The following is a 22,523-nucleotide window of genomic DNA, read 5'->3' as shown; positions in this document are numbered from 1 at the left end:
ATTTTGCACATGGAAGGAGATCTTAGGGGGAGTCTTGAAAAACCAGAATGTGATGTACAAGTTAGATTATTGGATGGCGCGGTTGGTGGTATAGACCTTGGACGAGCTGAAGTTTTTGCTTCTCTTACATCTAACAGTCGTTTTCTTTTCAACTCCAACTTTGAACCATTTGTCCAAAATGGTCATGTGCATATACAAGGGAGTGTTCCTGTTAGCTTTTCGCAGAAAAGTATCTCTGAGGGGGAAGATCGAGAAACCGATAGAGGTGGTGCAGTCAAAATCCCCAGCTGGGCAAAAGAAAAGGAAGATGATGAGAAGAGAACCTCAAGGGATAGGAGCGAAGAGGGATGGGACAGCCAATTAGCTGAGAGTCTCAAGGGTTTATACTGGAATATTTTAGATGCAGGAGAAGTTAGACTGGAGGCAGACATCAAGGATGGGGGAATGACTTTGTTGACAGCCATATCTCCTTATGCTAATTGGCTCCAAGGAAATGCGGATATCAGGCTTCAGGTTGGCCAATTTGCTTAACCTCTTGTTATGTTGTCTTTACATTGTAAGATAGTTAAATTGATCTATCCATGTCTTCAAACATTATATAAAGTCAAATTCATTTACGCATAACCTATTTGCTGAGCAGGTCGGAGGTACAGTAGAGCATCCAGTGCTTGATGGGTCTGCTTCATTCCACAGGGCGTCTATCTCTTCACCTGTACTCCGTAAACCTCTCACAAACTTTGGTGGAACCTTACATGTTAAGTCAAACAGGTTGTGCATCACCTCACTAGAAAGCAGGGTAAGTAGAAGGGGAAAGCTGGTTGTTAAAGGAAATCTTCCCCTTCGATTAAATGAAGCATCTACTGGTGATGGAATAGAGCTCAAATGTGAAGTTCTAGAAGTACGAGCAAAGAATTTTTTAAGGTACTCTGCAATCACCGCTGCTGTCAATCTTTTCAAGCCTGTAGTTCATAATTTTAATTTATTTTTCTTACTTTAACTATTGATATATCCTGAGGGGTACATACTTATCACTGTTGGTTAATTTATATTTTTTCCTCTTCTGGTAACCGCATGTTGAGATACTGCATCGTCTAGGTTTCTTCCATTCTTCTCTTCGAGACTCATGTTACTGAGCTTATTACAATTTCTAATTCCTTATGAGAGTTATCCTGTTGCCATATCAGTGGGCAGGTTGATACTCAGCTGCAAATTACTGGATCAATGTTGCAGCCAACTATTTCAGGGAATATTAAATTAAGCCAAGGAGAAGCTTATCTGCCTCATGATAAGGGTGGTGGAGCTGCCCCTTTAAATAGATTGGCAGCCAATCAATATAGGATTCCAGGTACTGCTATTAATCAAGCTGTTTCTTCAAGATATTTTGCTCGATTTTTTGGTACAGAGCGGGCGTCTTCAGGGATGAAATTCTCCCAGTCTGCTGGTAACTTATCTATATAGTAGCAAAATTCTATGATTTTTATTTCTTTTTAGTATCTTGACTTTGTAGGTAAAACTTTGTAATGATCTCTGCTTGTTTTGCCCGCAACAGGTAAATCAAATTCTGTTGAAAAGGAGATTGAAGAAGTGAAAATGAACCCAAATATGGACATCCGTCTGAGTGATATGAAACTTGTTTTAGGACCAGAGCTGAGGATAGTATATCCTTTAATTCTTAATTTTGCTGTTAGTGGTGAGCTTGAACTTGATGGCATGGCTCATCCAAAATTTATCAAGCCAAAGGGTGTCCTAACATTCGAGAATGGAGATGTTAATCTTGTGGCTACTCAGGTTTTGTCTAAATATCTCTTTTGATCTTATGTGGTAAATTCAATCATTCCATAATTTCTTGCAAAGCCAAGCTGTCTTCAAGTAATCAACATCTATTTTGTTTTCTAAACACAGGTTCGTTTGAAGAGGGAGCATCTCAACGTTGCAAAATTTGAGCCTGAACATGGACTAGATCCTCAACTAGATTTAGCCTTAGTTGGTTCAGAATGGCAATTTAGGATCCAAAGTCGTGCCAGCAATTGGCAGGACAAACTTGTGGTGACTTCAACTCGTTCTGTTGAACAGGATGCTCTCTCACCTTCCGAGGTAAGAAAGTTAAAATGGAGCTGAAATTTGGAAATGTTGTTGCGTTTTTTTTCTTGATGAAATATCTGTTTTTAATCTCACTCTCGCAGGCTGCAAAGGTGTTTGAGAGCCAATTAGCAGAATCTATATTAGAAGGAGATGGACAACTTGCTTTTAAAAAACTTGCAACCGCAACACTTGAAACCATAATGCCAAGGATAGAAGGAAAAGGAGAGTTTGGTCAGGCGAGATGGAGGCTGGTGTATGCCCCACAAATCCCAAGTTTACTCTCTGTTGATCCAACTGTGGATCCTCTCAAGTCTCTGGCAAGCAACATATCATTTGGAACAGAAGTTGAAGTGCAGCTTGGAAAACGTCTTCAGGTCAGGCATAAACACATAGATCTTCTCTCTTCTCCATTTGCAACTTCATTTTAAAACTACCAAAATAAGTACCAACCGGTTCTTGCTGTCTTTTATCTCTACAGGCCTCTGTGGTAAGACAGATGAAGGATTCTGAAATGGCAATGCAATGGACACTTATCTATCAGCTCACGAGCCGCTTGCGTGTCCTTCTGCAATCTGCACCTTCAAAACGTTTGCTTTTTGAATACTCCGCAACATCACAAGACTAAAGCTTTGTTTCTTCCTCTGTCGGATTCATCTGGATAAGCCGTTTGTTGCAGAGGAAGTGCCATTGTGAATTGCTGGGTTTGGTGACTACCGACAAGAAAAATTATTTTATTATTTGGTCAGGTGTTTCTTTGTTCACTTCTTTTGGCCCCTTTTTAGTGTTAAAAAATGTAAAATTACATTGTAAATACCTTTTGTTAGTGAATATAAAATGGTATGACACTTCATTGACTGATTGGTGCCACTAGATGTTATGGAATATGTAACCAAACTATATCCAACAAAGGACATGATTCATGTGGATACTTCAGGAGAAACTAGATTATTTTACACAAAACTTTCTCACGTAGATCAGCAACAGAACAAAAGATAACTACACTGAACAGTCCAAACTTATGACTACTAGGAAACTAAACACGACAGAATGCGAAAAGGGCTTCTTGGTTTCATCTAGCCATCATTTGCTGCTTCTGCAAGCTTGGCTGAAAATCTGAGCTTCTTGATATTCAATTTTCTTTCCTCAACACATAACGCTTTCCACTCATCGCTCAACTCTCTTCTTTTACAATTTCCAATGTTCATCAGCTTCTCAAGCTGCAGCTTCTTTTGATAACCACTTAAACCTTGCGACATAACAGTCTCAAATGCATCTCGCACAGCGCATAACTCATCATCATCATCGTCATGACTCTCTTTTCCAGCAGTCTCCGTTACTTTGGCTGCCCCATTCTCATTTAAGCGTTCAGTATTAGCCACATCCTCGTGCGCCTTGAACATCTCTTCCCCATTCAAGGGTTCCTCCTGGTCCTTCAACATCTCTTTATCCATTCCATCATCATCATCATGACCAACTTCATTTTGTCCCCAAATCATCATGGAAAACCCAAAGGCTTCAGAATCACTAGACCTAGTAAACTTGGGATCACAACCTTGATTGATCTTCTCCAAGTGAACAAGGAATCTCCTTTTCAACTTCCTGATCTTACCCAAAACCTGCTCCTTGGAGAATTTCTCAGCGATTGAACTTCCGAGGAAACGATAAAAAGCATCCCAATCGATTTTGCTTTGGAACCCTGTCTTAGCTCTGTAATCAACTAATCCCTGAGAATTTGAAATGAGGGTTTCAGGAATCACAATACACAATCCAATCAATAAGTAAATGCAGTAAAAGGAGGAGGAACCTTTAAGACAGCGAGTTCATCTTCCTCGTTCCAGATCCGGATGAACAACGGCGAACCCAATTTTGTCGTCGTCTTCTTCTTCTTCTTCTTCTTCTTCTTTTTCTTAGTCGCTTCTTCTTCTGCTGCGTCGGAAGCAGCGGCACGCTTTGAGGAAGGATTCCGCGGTGAAATTTGCTTGGAGAAGGTATCGTCGGAGTCAGCAGCACCACCGGATGAATATAATTCTAGATGCTTCGGAGACACCATGATCCGAGTAAGGGGGCATGCAGACAAAACCCTAACCCTAAATCACATTCGTCAAATCCACCACTGCTACCCAATTTTTGTGAAACCCCATTCAACAGAGGAATCCGAATCCCAGCCACTCGTTGAAAATAAAAAATTAAAAACAGTAAAAATAATATCCAGACCGAGATAAAAAGTAAAAATACCTCTCTTGAATCACTCGTTTGGGAAACTAGTTTAATTGGTCAGAAACAATTTGAAAATGGGTAATAAAAGTAAATTAACATATAAGACTATAGTATATATCATTTCTGGATCACTTATGAAAAAGCCACATTTCTTAGTGTATTTGTGGATTTTGTCATTTTTTGCCAAACTTTTACGGATTTGTCATTTTTCAAGATTTTACAACACAAGACGGAAGATTGAAAGCACGTAATGATAAACTTTTCAGTAATCTGGATTCGAACCCCCTTACGATCTTACGGTTAGCGGAAGATGAGGCAAAAGCATGGTTTTTGGCATAGACGGAGGATATGATATTAGCTTCGGATAATACCAATACAACTGGCCCTTGTGGAAGCGGGGGTTTGGGTTTTTCTAGGTCTTTGTCGAGTTGTATTTGTTTTGTAGATGGTTCTTGGAAAGCAACAGATCGTTATGCGGGTAGAGGATGGTTTTGTATGTCATCCTGAGCTGACGCCCCTACTATGGGAGCTGCCAACCTTCGCCGTAGTCTATCCCCTCTTCATGCCAAGGTTGAAACCCTTATCTGGGCGATGCGCTGCATGATTGGAGCGGATCACCAATCTGTCGTCTTTCTTACCGACTGCTCCGACTTAGTGAAGATGGTGTCTTCGCCTTCCGAGTGGCCAGCTTTTACGCCTTATCTGGAGGACATAATGGCAGATAGAGAGGAATTTGCTTCTTTTTCATTGTTTCACATCACTCGCTCTCAGAATGGTAAAGCGGATAATTTGGCGCGACATGTTTGCACTGTTCCGCACTTAGTTATTTATGTAAACAATGTTCCTTCCTATTGGCTTGTTTGAGCCAATATTGTCCTTTGTTGTCAAAAATAATAAAAAAAAAAAAGATTTTACAACACAATTTTACATATTATGTTTGAGTTTATTTGTTATGAAACATGTATTTTAACAACAAAAAAAACATTCACAAATATATATATTTTAAATATTTGACAACCGTGCCGGAACATACCAGCCGTCGGAGGAAACCCTAGATGAGAGTTTTTCTCTCTCAAAAATTGAGAGAGAGAAGAGAGAGAACTCTCCAAATATATATATTTAAAATGAGCAAAAGTGGTAAATCTAAAATATTTGAAAAAAATGACATACTCAAAATAATTGGAATGAAAAGTAGCAAAATCCATAATAATCCATTTGTTTTGGCATGATTTATAAAGGGGACACTAACTCAGTTGTAGTTGTAGACACTTGCTAGACTGTTGGCATACTTGGCATTACTAAAAGATTTTGACAAAAATTACATTTACTCGGAGTATGCTATTTCTCTTGTCAATTATAGTATTTTCTAGTAAAGTTTTCTAACATCTAATAAACTGTTGGCAGACCAAAATTTTTAATTGAGCAAGATTTGCTCTCTTTCAAACAATACATTATCTTTTAATCTAGAAAATCAAGTTAAAATCATCCTTTTTAAAGCATTTATGGGATATTTTTACCAAAAGTGCAAAAATGAAGACCAACTATTATTTTAGATGATGAGTGTAGTTGTCAAAGAAGAGCAGGCAAGGCAATGTATTATGTATCTGATGGAGACTTGAATCTAGTGATAACACAGTAACTATACTAGCACAGCCACCAGAGCGGTTCCAAGAGTGATAGAGTGGTGCAAATGTACCATGGCCAAACAATTTCGTTAATTTTGAGGATCATTTTTTAAAAAGACTTACAGGCGATTTGAATAATTTAAGATTCAAAATAAGAAAGAAGACTATATCATTAATAGCTCATTAGTCATTTGGCTTACTAAAATTTTAGTTAATGAACCTTATATTTTTTTGGATTTACGTACGTGTACAATTCAACAAGTAGGAAAGTTATCTATTTTATTTATATTAGAAAGGTAGAATAAAGGGCTCATTTCAAATTTTAGAAGAAGGCAACATTTTGTACAAAAAAAAAAGAAGGCAACATAATTCGACTTAACCGCTGGATTCGCATACTTCTGGTTCGCTTCCGTTTGTTCTTCTTTCTCTGCATTTTATTGACTAGAGTGACTAAATTTTAGTAATTAACTTTAGAACATTAGGAGTGATCAAAAGAAATATATTGAACACTATACTGCAAAGAGCAATAGATTAGCGGGCCACAAAGACCCATCTTATGATCAATTCAAAGTTCACTGATAGAAAACAATTTCAAACTTGAGAGACAAAAACAAAACAAAATCGCTAAGGTGAAACAAAAATGTAACTAATATCCTCCGCCAGCATGATTCGGCCACCACTCATGACGTGGTCTAACCACTAAGCCACCATCAACATCATTAAGGCCAAGTCTCTGGCTCTGTTGAGGCTGCCACTCTGGTAGTATGTCATTGTCATCATTAAAACTTTGGTTCCACAAAGGTTCTGATTTTCCATATTTTTGAATAAGCTCTCTTACAGATTCAGACCGGCGTGTCCGGTTCATGATTACATCTCCACCAGAAAAATAGTTAAATTCAGGCAAGTCATCGTCATCATCCCGAGCCATGGTCACTGGACCAAACCCCGGTGGCACATCATCTACATCATCATGGTTGACCTGTCGCATGTTATTGTAACGAGAAATATTAAGTGTGGTTAATGAATAATCCTTTTCACGGTGGTTCTTGTGAGAGTTATATAATGGTGCTTTTTTAATTTGTGGTCTTCTCCATACAACAACACCTATAAGACCATCATTTAAAGATTTCAAGAAATCAAGTTGGTTTCTCGGAACAATCTTGTTTAGAATCTCGGCAGTTCTGCCACCGGTTGGGCAAAGGTAAAGCTCAACTCCTGAAGCTGGTTCTACGTAACCAACCCTCTCATCTTTAACGTACAAATCCACCACCTGTGAAAAAACGAATTCACATTTCCCAAATTTGTTACTTATCCAGACATCCACATAACCTTGGTTCGTGAAAAACAAGAACCTAATTAAAATCAATCAGTTTGTACAGGTTCAGTTTCAGTATAGATATCAATTTTTAAATCAAACATTTATTTAAAAAGGTTCAAATATATCAAGTTTTTAATCGATTCTTTGTTTCGGATAAAACACATCTACACAGAATCTTGATTAACTACTAGGACTCATACCTCGGCAATGTTTTCTTGTTCTGTATTTGAGCACTCCCCTCTGCAGATGAAAGACACAACCTGAATCACAAAACCAAGCTTTATAATACCCACGATGGATAATAGAGTTTTTGCAAGGGCTCAAAACACAATGTGTAAACTCTTAACAATTATCAGACACAACAAGGACTTCTATTTTAACCAAGCAGACAGCTATCTATGAATGTGCACAAAAACGGGTAGAGTCAGGATATAAGGTAAACGTTAGATAATACCATAACAGCACGACTCCTGGAATTTGGGAGCTCTCGAACAAACTTCTCAAATGCGTCTACTCTGACTCTGCCCTTGATCTCAAGCAACATAGGCCATTCCTTAGTAGTAGTCTTTTCGCCACTGTTAAGTGTAAAAAGTCAGGTTGGTAACCGTGATGTCAACAAATGTATGGACTTTGACATAAACCAATTGGTTTAACATGTTAAGGGTCTTTGACCAATCAGGAGAAAGAAAGCTTTAATAATATGCAAATCCAAATTTGTCAAAGTAGACAGAATAAGATATATTGAGATAGGTTTGCTACCACTCACTGAACCATTGATTACAAACCTTCTTAGACTGCCAATGACAGAGCTCAAAGAAGAAGTACCCAGCTGGAGTGCACCTTCCCATACGTGTTCACCATCAGGTATGAGAACCGAAGTAGTTTCAGATTTCAAATCAGAATAAGGCTTTGGCGATACCATGTCACTATGCTCAGCTTTAATAGGTGATAATGCCTCAGCTTTAACTAATGATGATACATCAGCCTTGATCGGTGGTATACCAAAATCAACATTAGCTCTATCTTTGGGTGATGTCCAAACTAAAACCGCCTCTGCATCATGCTTGTCTGAAACAGAAGTTTTTTCCTCAGTATCTGGAGACGAAGAGTAAGACGGAGACGATGGATCTACGGATGACATGAATTCATCAAGAGAGACGATTGGAGGAAGAGAACCAGTGGCAGCCTGCATCTCATCATCTATTGTGACTCCTTTTTTGGGGCTAATGCCCTCATCAGAGCCGTTCAATTCCTTCTTGCTTCCATGTGTTTTAGTGATGGTTGGGGTTTTATTCTTACTATTTTTTGGCCGAAACCAGTCAAGCGAACTTAATCCAACAGAGACCTCCACTGAGCCACTATCCATTGGTTCAACTTCCACTTGGAACTCTCCTTTGTGTGTTTTCCTTACCAGGCTTCTAATATCTACCTCTGTGTCCTGCAAAACAACCATTTGAGCCATCTCTTCTGCTTTTGCTTGTCGCCACTCAGCTAGTTCCTTTGAAGCAAGTTCCTCTGCTGACATGGAACACAATCTCTCAGCTGCAATTTCTCCATACACAACCTTTTCCCTGAGTTTAGGATTACTTTTGTCTTTTAAATTGAATAAGAGTGACCTTCCTTTCTCTTTATATTTCTTATTCACACCACCAAATAACTTAAAGAGTTCTGCCTCTATTTTAAACGCCAAAACTTGTGGATCCAGTAACAATTTCTCCTGGCACCTATCATTAGCTACTGCTCCAATCATATCATTTTGAAAATTTTCTGTAAACTCAATATCCGACTCAAGATCCCCAGAGAGGTCATTCCCTTGCAAAAGATCATCTTTTGAAAACACATTGTCACTATATGAAACATTGTCTACGGCAAAAGGTTTAACAGCCAGAGCTTCTTCTTTGGCATCACTTAGCTTGGTAGTCAAAATCTCTGGCAACTCTGTCTGATCAGAGATACCTCCAACAGGAATAGGATCACTGAGGTTCAGCATTGCGGTGCTACCATCAGATACCATGACATCAACTCCAGAAGCAACTGGCAATGGCTCACTAACATGAACTTCGAGAGGATTAGATGCAGTCTCAATATCTAACCTTTTCGACTCCGTAGGAACTTCCATTTGGCACTGTACCATTGCCAAGGCACCTGCTAAAGAATCTCTCATCTTAGACCTCACAGTTCCAGATGATTCGTTCTGAGGTTTCAGCGGCAGCGGTTTGTGCGAACTCTGTTTTCTCCTCGCAGTTTGCTTCCCAGGTTTATTACACATAACAGAAGTATTATTAGTAACAAATGATGCAGGCAAATACTGTGTTCTGGGGGAAACAGAAGATGACTCCACAGACATTGGAGCAGACACCCATGGTGGTCGATGCTCCATAGGTAGTACCATACGTTTATTTTGCACAGAAGGATGCAACGGAGATTTTCGCTTACCAAGTTACATAGTTGTATCCATGTTAACTGATCCTAAACCAGCAGCAACACTAGGCACCATGACATGAGAATCCTGACTCCCACCAGAGATTGGACTACAAATCGGTTGTGACAATCTCATATCCGGATTACAAATCAGGTCTGGCATAGTAGGGACATTAATGAATTGACCCATTTGCATAAAAGGCTGAGGCAAGACATTGTTGGACATAACAGGCAAAGCAATGTAGCACAAAACAAAGGCTGCGATTAGGAAAAATGACAAAAAAAACCAATTCAGTCAAGATTCAAGATTTCAATAAACATTTGATTTAGATGATACTTTTGAGAAAGAAAGGATTATTTTTGACCAAAAGGCAATGATATGAATACAAGCATCTACTTCATTATCAATGTGTAAACAGTTAAATGTGTATACCTAATCTGATAAGCAACTGGAAGAGAGATCTCAGAGGCGGCGATTGGAAGATACCATGAGTGGTGATGATATAGTGAAGAAGATTAAAAAAAAAAAAACCCTAAAGAGGAATGTGAGAGTGAGGAGTCTGAGAGAGATGTCAGCTCTATTATTAACCTTATCTCTAATCTATTAAACTTACTGTCCCTAGTATCGACCGTAGTCCCGTTACATTACGTAGTTTCTTTTGCACTTAAAAAGGAAAAATTATGAGGCCGAAATTAAATTAATGGTTGGACTGACATACAGTATAATAACTCTGGATCAATAATGGGCCGACTTACTCATTGATTTCAGTGTGCAGTACTTTTCTTTTGTACTACAAAACACGCATGTACTACTTTTGTTTCATCATCTCACATCCAACAGAGTACTACTCCAACACTCAAAACTGCAAGCTCCCAAAATTTTGGTAAGAATAGGTAGGGATGTTGTGGTGGGTAAAAAAACCCAGCCCGGCCCGAACTCGAAAAAAGCCCATCCAGAAAAAGCCCGATTTCATAAAACCCGAATAGGTATTAGGTCTTGTGGGTAAATCCGAACGGGTTTTTAGTTTTGTGGATAAACCCATGGATACCCGATTTTTTTTATCTTATATGATGTATTTGGCATTTTGCATTATGAATTTTTGTGTCTTTAGCTTTTTGGTACCAAATATGATTTATATTATGTATATTGTTTATTTTATTATATTTATGACAATTTTCAAAAATTTATAATTTTATATTATAGAGATAAAGTATACCAAATATATTTAAGAGTTTCAAAAATTACAAGAAATTATTATTAATCGAATAAATGATAAAACTTACAAGATTATTATGTAACTAATGACTTTTCAGTTTTCATCAGATAAAACAAAAATTTTGCGAAGCCTCAAAAATAAAAAAAGTCCAAGAAAAATTTCTTGGAGTTATTTTTGCATCAGATAACGATCGATACTTGCCACAAGCTTGCCACGCGCCTTAACCCATTCCTCAATCATGTTCGTACACGTGTCTCTCATCCACAGCCTTATCATCAACCCATCACAATCTCAATTTCACACAAAGCTAACAAAGAAAAGAAAAAAATTCATTCGTCTTTTCCAATTTTCTGGGCGAAGAGTACTTTTTCCAAACAGTTTCTAAATCTAATCAAAATCAAAAAAAATACTTAAAGAAGAGAAAGGACATCTTTTATTACATATGATTTTTTTTTGAAGTCTCATGGGTACCCATAACCCAATAAAATAAACCCGAATAGAACTCTCTAAAATGGGTACCCGAACTATTTAAAACCCATGAAATTTTAACATAATAATCAGATCTTTGGATTTCTTATTTTTCATGGGTCTCGGGTACCCATCGGGTTAAAACCCATTCTTAACATCCCTAAGAATAGGCTACAAGATTACAAAATAAAGAAAAAGAAGACAAACGTGCAAATAAAAACAATCTCAATGATTTTAAGTTTTCTTTTTCAAAATTTTGGTCAAATAAATTTAAAACAAAAAATGTCAAAGTTTAATTTGTTCAAATACTTCAATTTTTATTTATGCAAGTATATAAATAAAAATATTGAAATTTAATTTATTTACAATAGTATTTGTTTCTAATTGATTTTGTACAGCTGCCTAACAACGTCCCTTACACGTGTAATGAACTTTCCAATTTACACGGAGAAGCAAGCAGTCCTATTGACACGTGTCCCCATCGCACCGACCGGCGGCGCATCACCCTTAGCTAATCCAGCTAACTCCAAACGTCGATGAGCCGACGGACGGGGAAGATTCTCCGGTACGATAGTCTCTAACGAGTTCTCAAGCCAAGGCGGACACGTCCTCTTGTCGCTCCACCTCCGTGGTGGCGGCACCACGCCGGTGACCATCTCTTCCACAGGAAACGCAGCTGCAACCGATGCCACGTAACTGATTTGAATCGCGCCGAATAGGACAGTCGCCGCCACGCCAAAGACAAGAGAACACTTGTTGTTGTTCTTCCGTGGCTCAGTCACATGCTCTGTTCTCCTACTAGTACTATAGAATAAAAGAATATAAAATGATCATTGATATGTGAAAACTGATCAGGTAGATATAATGATTTTTCATGAATTGAATTGAATAAGATACCAAGAGATCTGTGACGTTTTCTTGAGAAGTGATTGTGAAGAGTTGGAATCTAAGAGAGGAAGATTCAGACAGCAGCTTATTCTCCCTGCCATTGTTGTTCCTCTGTTTTTGTTTTTCTCTTTAGAATCTACCAAAAGCAAATATTTATTCTTTCTTCTCCAATATATATATATATATATATATATATATAACTCGATTAGACAGACCTATACAATATACGGCTTTAAAATAAAAATAATATAATTTGAAGTTCTTCCTTAAGACAAAAGCTCCACCTCGTAACTAAAATTTAGGAAAAGAACGAGAAGGAATATAATATTCCTCTTCATTCCTCCAAATTTTTACCATTTATAAAGAATATTATTTCCTCATCGTTCCTTTATATTCTTCATAAAATGAAGAACACTAGGTCAAAAATGTTCTTCCCCAAAATTGATGAGGAACAAATGGAACATAAAAAAAATTAATATTAAAATTCGTTTTTTATTTTAAAATAAATAAAAAATATGTTTATTAATAATATTTTAATTTTATAATACAATAATATTCATATCTTTCAAAGTATATTGGCAGAAAAGTATCTTTGATACAAAATTTCATGTTAAATTAATTTGAAAGCTTTATTTGGAAATTGTATGAATAGTAAATTAAATTTAAAAAATGTGTATATCATAAATAAAAACTAAAGAATATTTTAAATTAAATTTTATTGTAGGTTAATATTAACTATTAGTATTTAATATGATGTCTCTAAAATTTAATTCACAAATTTTATTTTAAAATCAAATGTAAAATTTATTTTATATACATTAAAAGTAGTATTAGTATTTTTATTCATTGATTGATTTAATATTTAATCTATTTTTAAAAATATTGTTATTATTTGGTTACCAGTCATTATTTTGTTCTTTCTCTGCATTTTTTCCTTTCATTCCTCAAAAATTGTTTATTCCGTTCCTTATTGTTCTTTTTATTCATTTTCCTTTTGTTCCTCTAATGGTTACCAGTAGAAACCAAAGAAATTATCATGTATATTGCATTTTAAATATAAAACGAAGTTACTCAAATATTTTGATTTTTAGAAAAGTGTGTAACTTTTCTTTTTTTTGGATCACAAAAAATTGTGTAACTGACAACAATAGACTAGAAATACAAAACATTGAGTCAAATGTAAAGGTAATTCATCCTCTCTCTCTCTCTCTTTTTTTTTTGTTGGTAAAAGAAACTTAAAAAATTACAAAATTAATAAATCACCTTTAATTCTAATTTTTGATTAAAGTAAAAATATTTATCCAATATTCAAAATGTGATGGCGTAAGTGCGATTTTTGTATGGGTAAAAGGAATGACAATAGTTTGTTTTGTATTATATGAAATCAAGTGGTTTCTTTTGTGCTTTATCCTCATTTACATGTTTTTGATATATAGTCCTTTCCGGAAAGTTATCCAGTTTTAAATTGTTTCAGTTCAAATTAATTTTGTTTAGCTGTGTGGGTTTTTTTGAATAGTTGACCCAAAAAATAAATATATGTTAATTGATATATTTGATCAAATCAATTATTGTAAATTTTTTATGCATGTACCAAAACTGAAACTGGAATGTACTAACAGGTTATACGAAAATGCTAAATATTTTTTACAAACGAGTACTACGATACGATGTTCGTAAAACATTTCCATCCAGTATAATTTCCTTATAACATGTATTCAGTACATTCACAACGTTCCTTTAGTTGTTGCTGTACACAGTTCAAAACACATCTAAATAAATATATTCCTTCCAGCTATGTACATATCTTCTCTATACTTAAATTAAGCCCAGAGAATGGAATGGACTTGACCCATTAACATTGGAAATAGAAGGTCCATACGAAAGACAAATTGTGAAATTGAACACAAAAAGCCGTGAATATTTTTGCTACGTCTTAAATAAAACGTACACGTATCACAACACAAACACATTACTGAAGAAAATTTTGTTTGATAATGATAGCCAATTAGCATGTGTCATCACATGCTCCCACGTCAACAAGCTTCTTGTCGGTCCATTTAATTAAATTACGAGATAAGTAACCATCGTTGTGCTGGAAAAATCCGCACAAAAAGTTCCTAATGGCGAAACAATATTCGAATATTTCCCCAACATATACTATTCGAGTGGTTCTTTAATTTCTCAGAGTTAAAATTTGGTGACCACCAATGAATCTAAGAAAAAGTAATTAACGCAGTAAAACTATACATATAAGAATATCATCGTACAAACAAATAATCAAACATTTTTTTCAACACTCCAGTAATGTGAGAAATCTAAAACAGACAAATTTGCATGAACAGATCATATACAAGTCCAATATCTAATGTAAGTAAATAATGTTCAATAAGATTAACTTTTTTGACCTGATTCTTTTAGTAATATTGTTGACAATAAATTAAATAAATACATATATCAAATATTTTGGAACAATTTTTAAAAAATCATCTTCCAGACGTTAAAATAAAAAAGGTTCATTTAAAATTAAAATCATTTTGCTATTTTTCTTAAATGCCATGTTTCCTTTTTTGCTATTCATAAAATATTACGTTATAAAAAAAAGTATATATATATATAACGTTTATTCTAGTTAGAAATGTAAATGTTTTATTCCTTTTTTTGCAATGTTTTCACGATCGGACCGGATCGGCCAGTTCGACCGGTTGATTCGCGACCCAGACAATTTTCCGGTTTGGGTCTAGTACTAATAACCGGGGATCATAAAACAGGTAAAACCCACAAAAAACCTCTATAAACCGGTGATCCAGTAATCTGGACCAGACCGGCCGAGTTATGGTTCAAGTATTATACTATCATTAAATAAAAATTGTCTTTTTACCTTTAGTTTGTAACAAGTTATACATGTTTTACATGTACAAGTCAAAAAGAAAAAGATCATATGATTCTGTTGACTATGAATCTATTGATAAAACAGAGTTTTGGATCGTTGAAGAAGAAGAAACAGGTGAACTTGAATATGATGAATTAGAGAATGCTCTTGCTGAGGAATATCCCAAATCATGAAGACACAAACCTGAAAAGTCTAATGGTATCTTTATTATTTTCTGTTTCGCTTTTTGAATTTCCTTTTAGTTGTCTATAATATATTGATTCAACTATGTGATTTTTAGATGTTTCAGATTTTGATAAAGACTTCACTTTGCCACCTGAAGAACACGAAGGGAATGGTGATAGAGACAACCAAGATTGGTTGTTGTGAATTGGTGATGTTCTTTTATATATTTCATTGCTGATATTTTACTTAGTGTTTTTTATATCATTCAAAAGGTTTAATTCACTTTATTTTTATTTTTAGATTTCATAATTTGTTAACTATGGTATGATTATTTTTATTTAAGTATTATATAAAACTATATAATTTCTATATATATAGTAAACAAAATCATAACTAATTGACTCGCGGTTGAAACCGGTTGACCCAATGACCCGGTGACCCAGAAGGCAGTCCGGTTCACCTATCGGTCCGGTCATGAAAACATTGCTTTTTTTATAAAGGAAGAAAGGAAAGATGTCAATAATACGCCGACGTTTTATATTTTCACTTTTCACGTTAAGCATCTTTTTTTTTTTTTTGGGGCCTTTTTAATAACCGTCGGACTCGTATTTCTCGCCTCCGCCGGCGAACAGCTTTTACATCTCTCTTCTCTCTCTCTCGCTCTCTGCGTGTTTATAATTTGTGCCACAAAACCCTAATTTTCTAAAACCCTAATAATTCGTGTAACTCTGAAACAATTGCTTCAATTTTGTCGCTGAATCTGTACCCATCGTCTAAGAATCTCTCATCTACAGCTACATTCCACGTGAAATCGTTTTAATCGACTCACTGACTCGTGAGTTGACTCGTCAGCTCTTTCGCTATTTTTGCTTACGGAATTTTATTTTTTTAATGATGGTGCAATATGGAAGAAACTAGAGGAATCTCTGATCCGGAGAATGGGAGTTCGAGTTACGGCGGTTTACCGCCGAATCCTCTCTCCTTCTCTTCTTCTTCATCCGCCGCTGTCGCCGCCGTTTACAGGCAAAGCTTCGACGGTGAGCGATCGTTGGCTCCGTGTAATAAGAGGTCGCTTGTTCGACACCAATCTCTCGTAAGATTCCTTTCTCTTCAACTTGGGTTTCTTGGATATTTCTGGTTTTATTTAATGCGATATTGTTTGTGTATTGAATGTTTAATTTAAGTTGTAATTACTGCTCTGCTTTGGATTTGGATCATTAGTATTAGTTTCCTAAAACTGCTTGTATCAATGAAATTGAATTATTGTCTCTCTAATGTGTATGATTAAGACTGCAATATCTGTTTTTTTTTAATGTGTGATTATGAGATGCTTGAGGTTTCTGACTGCTTCATTTTGTAGGTGAAGACGAAGGTGTCAGATATATCTGTTGAGAATGAGTTTACTTTAGAGAAGAATAAGTCTGAGTTTGTTCCTTCTATGCGTTCTGGAGCTTGGTCTGATATTGGCTCCAGGTCAAGCATGGAAGATGCTTTTCTGTGCGTCGATAATTTCATGGATAGCTTTGGCCTTCAGAACTCTGAGGCCGGTCCGAGTGCCTTTTACGGGGTATGTTTGTTTGTTCTTTTCACTTTCCCTGATTTTTGTAAATGCATTTTATAGCATAAGAAGGGTCTTGAATCTCTGATTCGATTTGTTTTATATTAGGTGTTCGATGGACATGGTGGGAAGCATGCTGCTGATTTTGCATGTCACCATATACCGAGGTACATTGTTGGGGATCAAGAGTTTCCTAGTGAAATTAATAAGGTGATGTCTTCAGCATTTCTTCAAACAGACACTGCCTTCTTAGAGGCTTGTTCATTGGATGGGAGCCTTGCTTCAGGAACTACTGCTTTGGCAGCTATTCTTTTTGGGAGGTTAGCTGATTCAACTCTTATTATCGTTTAAGTTACGTCTAACCTAAACTCTAAATGACTACTACCTAAGACTTCATAGGTAGGCTAGCAATTTGCAGGACATTCTATTTATTTTTGTCCAACTAGTTGTGTGGTCATCTTCTCCCATATTAGTTGTTCTCTCCTAAGCCTTTACATCTTGGTAAGGTTAGGTAAGAAAAAGTATTCGGGAATAGGTGTATGTTATAAGTTACTCTCTTGCCACTTATTTGCGTGTAGATGTACTCTCTGCCCGTATTTGCTGCTGCTCTAATGTAGTTATTGCCTTAGGCCCTTAGCTTTACCTGTTGACTAATTTTGTAGTATATTGACACACAAATACAAATTAGGTCTTCTAGTCTTGTATTTTCTCTGTTTTGTTTCATACTCTATTATTATTCAGGTATGAAACCCTTTTGTACCATGTTAACATTTATTTTTGTGGTAACAGGTCGTTGGTGGTAGCAAACGCTGGAGATTGTAGAGCAGTCTTATCCCGTCAAGGGAAAGCCATTGAAATGTCAAGAGACCACAAACCCATGAGCAGTAAGGAGAGAAGACGCATTGAGGCATCGGGTGGATATGTATACGACGGCTATCTAAATGGACAACTTAATGTGGCTCGTGCGCTTGGGGACTTTCATATGGAAGGCATGAAAAAGAAGAAAGATGGTTCTGACGGTGGACCCCTCATTGCAGAGCCTGAGCTCATGACAACTAAACTAACCGAAGAGGACGAGTTCCTTATAATCGGGTGTGATGGGGTTTGGGATGTGTTCATGAGCCAGAATGCCATAGATTTTGCTAGAAGGAGACTGCAGGAGCACAATGACCCGCTCATGTGTAGTAAAGAGTTAGTCGAGGAAGCTATAAAGAGGAAGAGTGGGGATAATGTGACGGCGGTGGTTGTGTGTCTTCAGCCACAACCACCACCGAACTTGGTTGCACCGAGGTTGAGGGTTCAGCGGAGCTTCTCGGCGGAGGGTTTAAAAGATTTACAGAGCTTCTTGGATGGCTTGGGGGACTAATTGGGTGACCTGGGTTCCTGGGATGGTGACGAATGATTGATTCTCTTTTGTTTTGTCTTTTCTTACAATTTATAGTTTGGGTTTGGAGGTTTTGTTTTGTTATAATTCTTGCAATTTGAGTAATTTATATAAACATGAGGCGGCATACAATAATATATTGTTTGGTAGGATATATTTACTCTCACTTTTGCTTAATAATATTTTTTGCTTCAGTCTGGTTTGTTTTGTAACTAGATCGGAATCCTCATTCCTTCGGATTCAATCGTAGTGAAATTTTGACTAGGCTGAAAGGAGAGGGCCGCTTAATACACATTGCCAATAATCGGTATGATCAAAAATGGTGCAGGGAAAAATGGCTTTTGAGAGTTTGTGCTTCGATACTGGAAAAGTCGGTTTACTGATGAGTGATGAGAATGTTTGGGACATCCCAACCTGAAGATCTGAAGAGAAAGATCAAATCATAATTTTGATATAGAAATTGTAGAGCTACACACAAAAGTTGACAATTTGTGGCTTTGTGCCACCAACTAGTAAGTTACTCATCTACAAAACTGCTCAAATTTTATGACGTATACAGTTTAGTTGGTAACTCAATACTGTTTTGGTATGAGGTAAACCGCTTTGACAGTTACCCATCACAAAAACGTTGTTTTGCACTATTCCGTCGTGTTACCAATTGGACTCATAAATATTATGAAAATTGTTACAAAAGATGTAATGAGATGAAGATGAAGCGGGCCCATTGATATTTACTATCACAATAGTATTTTTCTATTTTCTTCGCTATAAATTATCTTTGTACGATTGAAACACACATTCAATCGCAAGTAAATTTCTCAATTTAGTATTCAACCTATGACATATTTAATATATATCACAAAATGTCAAAAGTACATTATACATTTTATCCCTATATAAATAAAAGAGAAGTACAAAATCAACAATGGGTGGGGTCAAAATTAGAAAATTACCCGAAATCAACCAAATTGGATCCAAATCAGAAATATCTGTTTCATTTATAATGGGTTATTGGATTAGAATCTGAAAATATATTTAAAATTTGCAATATTTATTTAAATTATACCCCAAAGGAAACCTAAATAAACATTTCAAACAAAAAAAAACCATATTAATTACGAGAATATTGGTTTTCTTATTTTTTAGGAAACCCATATATATAATTTTTTAAATAAAATCATATTTATTATTTATAAAATAGCATATTTCTTATATGACTAAAGTTATTAATAACTAATAAAGAAAAAATGTAAATTTTACTATGAAATAATTTAATAAAAATCTTTAATTTTTTTGAAAAGAGAATATTTTTTAAAACAAACTTTAAAAATTTACAAAAATAATATTGAGTTTGTTATAAAATTATCTATGTAATTCTAATAAAGTACATAATAATGATAATGTAATTTATCTACACCATCAAATAGAAAATAATTTAATTATATGATGATTTTAATTTTCTAAACCATCACAAAACCTTTAATGGATTATCGTTTAAACAAACTTACCATAATTAAAACATATTTTAAAATTTTGATTTAAGGAAATATCTAAGAAGATCAATTTAAATTTAGCATTCCCCAAATATAGTACCTAACATACAATTATAAATATATTCAAATCCCAAAAACCTTTACTGTTAATTATTCGGATTATGAAGAAATAAACTAACTATATTTAAAAAATGTTTATAGATAATAAGGAAATCTAAATAAAATCAATCACCCTAATAATTAGCACTTGATATAAGTCACATAACCACTTGACATAACCACTTGAAAATTAAATGAATAATCTGATTTTGATATTTTTGGGAACAATAGTGTATAATTTGATTTCAAATCTACAAACTAACCAAAATAAAATGAAAATTTCAGTTACACGTAATAGTTTACAAAATCATATCACAATAGTTATTATATTTGCAAATATAATCTTAATCTTAATAAATATGTGGAATTTTTTTTAATCATAAATATAGATTTCATTTTTTTTGGAAATTGAGCATATACCTCGAATCTATATTTAAACATTTGATTCACAAATATATTACTATTAAGATCATATTTATGAAAATGTTAATTAACCCTAAATATTGAAACCGACTTTATTTATCCTATAAATATAGAAGTCGACTAACATATTCACTCCTCACTAATCATTGAAACTTTTCTATTTTTATTGATATTTTTAATTTATGTCGAAACAATCACTATTGCATTGTTTCAAATGAGATATACATGTTTCTTGAATCACTTCAATGAAACATATGGTGCTTTTTTGAATCCTCTTTATTTGATAGCAATGATTTGCTCATGTGTCAATCTGTTAGTTTTTATATAAAGACCAATTTTTTTTTCTTTGGTCATGATTTGATGATAGATTGTGTTTAACTAGGATACAAAAATAAATTGGAATGTATCCAAAAATAATATGATTTTATAAAAAAAATACAAATTTGAGTGTAGCTTTTGTTTTTATGTGCTTCAATTTGACAAATAAACACATTCCACGGCCATATATTTAATGCCTTTTAACATATTTTTCAAAAATTTGAAAAACAAATCTGACTTTCTTTTGCATGAAAGGAAGAGAAAAAGACATGTTGGCTGAGATAAAATAATTGTTGGTAGAAGAGAGAAGATTTGATATTACCATTTTTTTCATTCTCCTATTTTATCTAAAACCATTACACAAATATATGATTTAATATAATTAATTATATTAAAATTTATATATTTTATATGTCCGCAAATATTCTTTCGCGCTGTAGGGCAGGTGAGATCCTAGATATAATAAAAACAAAGGTACTGTAGTATTTTAGTGAAAATGGGCTATTGAAATGGCTTACAAGGCCTATTATGATGGTAAGTAAACTCACGCGCGCGTGAAAGGTAGTTGCTCAATCTCAGATCGCAGGCTCTGTTGTTATTGTCTCCTCCTCCGAAAGAGAGAGAGATAAAAGAGCGAAAATGTCCGGTGCGGCTATTCATGCGAGTTCATGGGCGGCGGCTCTGGTGAGAATCTCTCCGTACACTTTCTCCGCCATCGGAATCGCCATCTCCATCGGCGTCTCCGTTCTTGGTGCTGCCTGGTAAATATCCACTTCTTCTTCTTCTTCTTCCCCCAAATTGATTTACGAAAGCATCGTGTTTACGAAAGCTCTCTTTATGGTGTAGGGGAATTTACATTACCGGAAGTAGTTTGATCGGTGCCGCCATTGAAGCTCCTCGTATCACTTCCAAGAATCTCATCAGGTTTTGCCCACACGATTCAATTTCAATTTCAGGAAATATTGTGTAAATTTTTGTAACCCGATGCAAATGCCATTAGATTATAGCATACAGTGGTTGACCTAGGCTAGGATTGGTGAAATTGGCTTTATATGATGTGATAGATCACATTGGCTCTGACCTAGTAGAAGATGCTAGAACTATGTAATGAATCAAGTGTTTGTTCATTGTCTTTCAGTGTAATTTTCTGTGAAGCCGTGGCTATATACGGCGTTATTGTTGCTATCATACTGCAAACCAAGTTGGAGAGTGTGCCATCATCGAAGATGTATGACGCTGAGTCTCTTAGAGCTGGATATGCAATCTTTGCTTCTGGAATCATTGTTGGATTTGCTAACCTTGTTTGCGGGTCTGTATCTTCTTCTTCTTCTTCTTCTTTCTCCTCTCTTTCATCTTCTGAACCTTTGTAAACATGGTAAATCTCACTGTTTATGGGGATTTTGTTTGTTGCAGGTTATGTGTAGGAATCATTGGAAGCAGTTGTGCGTTGTCTGATGCTCAGAACTCGACGCTCTTTGTTAAGATTCTTGTGATTGAGATCTTTGGGAGTGCTCTCGGGTTATTTGGAGTTATCGTTGGGATCATTATGTCAGCTCAAGCTACATGGCCTACGAAATAGGTATTTCTGGACTTGTACTCTATACCTTTTAATATCTATCTTTCAAATCCTAGAAGAATTACACATCTTTGTTTATCTTCTTGGCTGTTATATCACTTGTGTAGAAGAAAATCATGTTTCTCTTTGAATCCCTATTTTTGGTAATGTTCAAACTTGGGAATAAGTCACTTGGAGAAACCTCTTCATGTTTGTATTCTTTGGTTCTTTTGTGACAAATGATATGAGTTTGTATATGTTTTCATGTTGAGCATTGAATGAACTTAAACTCTTCAGGCTTCTACTGTTCTCAAACTCAACCTGTGTGTGTTGAGTGTACATATGTGAAAAGAAAAATACATAAGAAACCGTACATTTTTCCTACTTTACAGCATGCGCTTT

At 35.4% G+C, this 22,523-nt stretch overlaps 4 protein-coding genes and 2 pseudogenes across 4 annotated transcripts; 3 read left to right on the top strand and 3 right to left on the bottom strand.

The window, feature by feature from the left end:
* LOC104752201 overlaps positions 1-2,936 on the top strand; it is a 12,581-nt pseudogene extending 9,645 nt beyond the window's left edge.
* On the bottom strand, positions 2,992-4,275 carry LOC104752199 (GLABROUS1 enhancer-binding protein-like). Its single transcript, XM_010474273.2, has 2 exons — positions 3,887-4,275; positions 2,992-3,806 (listed from the first exon to the last, which is right to left on the bottom strand). Exons 1-2 carry the CDS (start codon positions 4,130-4,132, stop codon positions 3,156-3,158), a joined length of 897 nt encoding a protein of 298 aa, XP_010472575.1. The 5' UTR covers positions 4,133-4,275; the 3' UTR covers positions 2,992-3,155.
* Positions 6,435-10,287, bottom strand: LOC104752198 (annotated as a pseudogene).
* Positions 11,683-12,475, bottom strand: LOC104752197. Its single transcript, XM_010474272.2, has 2 exons — positions 12,246-12,475; positions 11,683-12,152 (listed from the first exon to the last, which is right to left on the bottom strand). Exons 1-2 carry the CDS (start codon positions 12,335-12,337, stop codon positions 11,789-11,791), a joined length of 456 nt encoding a protein of 151 aa, XP_010472574.1. The 5' UTR covers positions 12,338-12,475; the 3' UTR covers positions 11,683-11,788.
* LOC104752196 (probable protein phosphatase 2C 22) lies at positions 15,846-18,387 on the top strand. Its single transcript, XM_010474271.2, has 4 exons — positions 15,846-16,384; positions 16,652-16,858; positions 16,958-17,169; positions 17,639-18,387. The coding sequence occupies exons 1-4, from the start codon at positions 16,196-16,198 to the stop codon at positions 18,213-18,215; spliced, it is 1,185 nt and encodes a 394-aa protein (XP_010472573.1). The 5' UTR covers positions 15,846-16,195; the 3' UTR covers positions 18,216-18,387.
* On the top strand, positions 21,115-22,421 carry LOC104752195 (V-type proton ATPase subunit c''2). Its single transcript, XM_010474270.1, has 4 exons — positions 21,115-21,327; positions 21,413-21,490; positions 21,705-21,875; positions 21,980-22,421. The coding sequence occupies exons 1-4, from the start codon at positions 21,206-21,208 to the stop codon at positions 22,143-22,145; spliced, it is 537 nt and encodes a 178-aa protein (XP_010472572.1). The 5' UTR covers positions 21,115-21,205; the 3' UTR covers positions 22,146-22,421.

The sequence above is a fragment of the Camelina sativa genome, chromosome 16 (assembly GCF_000633955.1).
Source record: "Camelina sativa cultivar DH55 chromosome 16, Cs, whole genome shotgun sequence".
Lineage (NCBI taxonomy): Eukaryota > Viridiplantae > Streptophyta > Magnoliopsida > Brassicales > Brassicaceae > Camelina > Camelina sativa.
The sequence above is the reverse complement of the archived record's forward strand: the minus strand, read 5'-3'. Positions and strand labels throughout refer to the sequence as shown.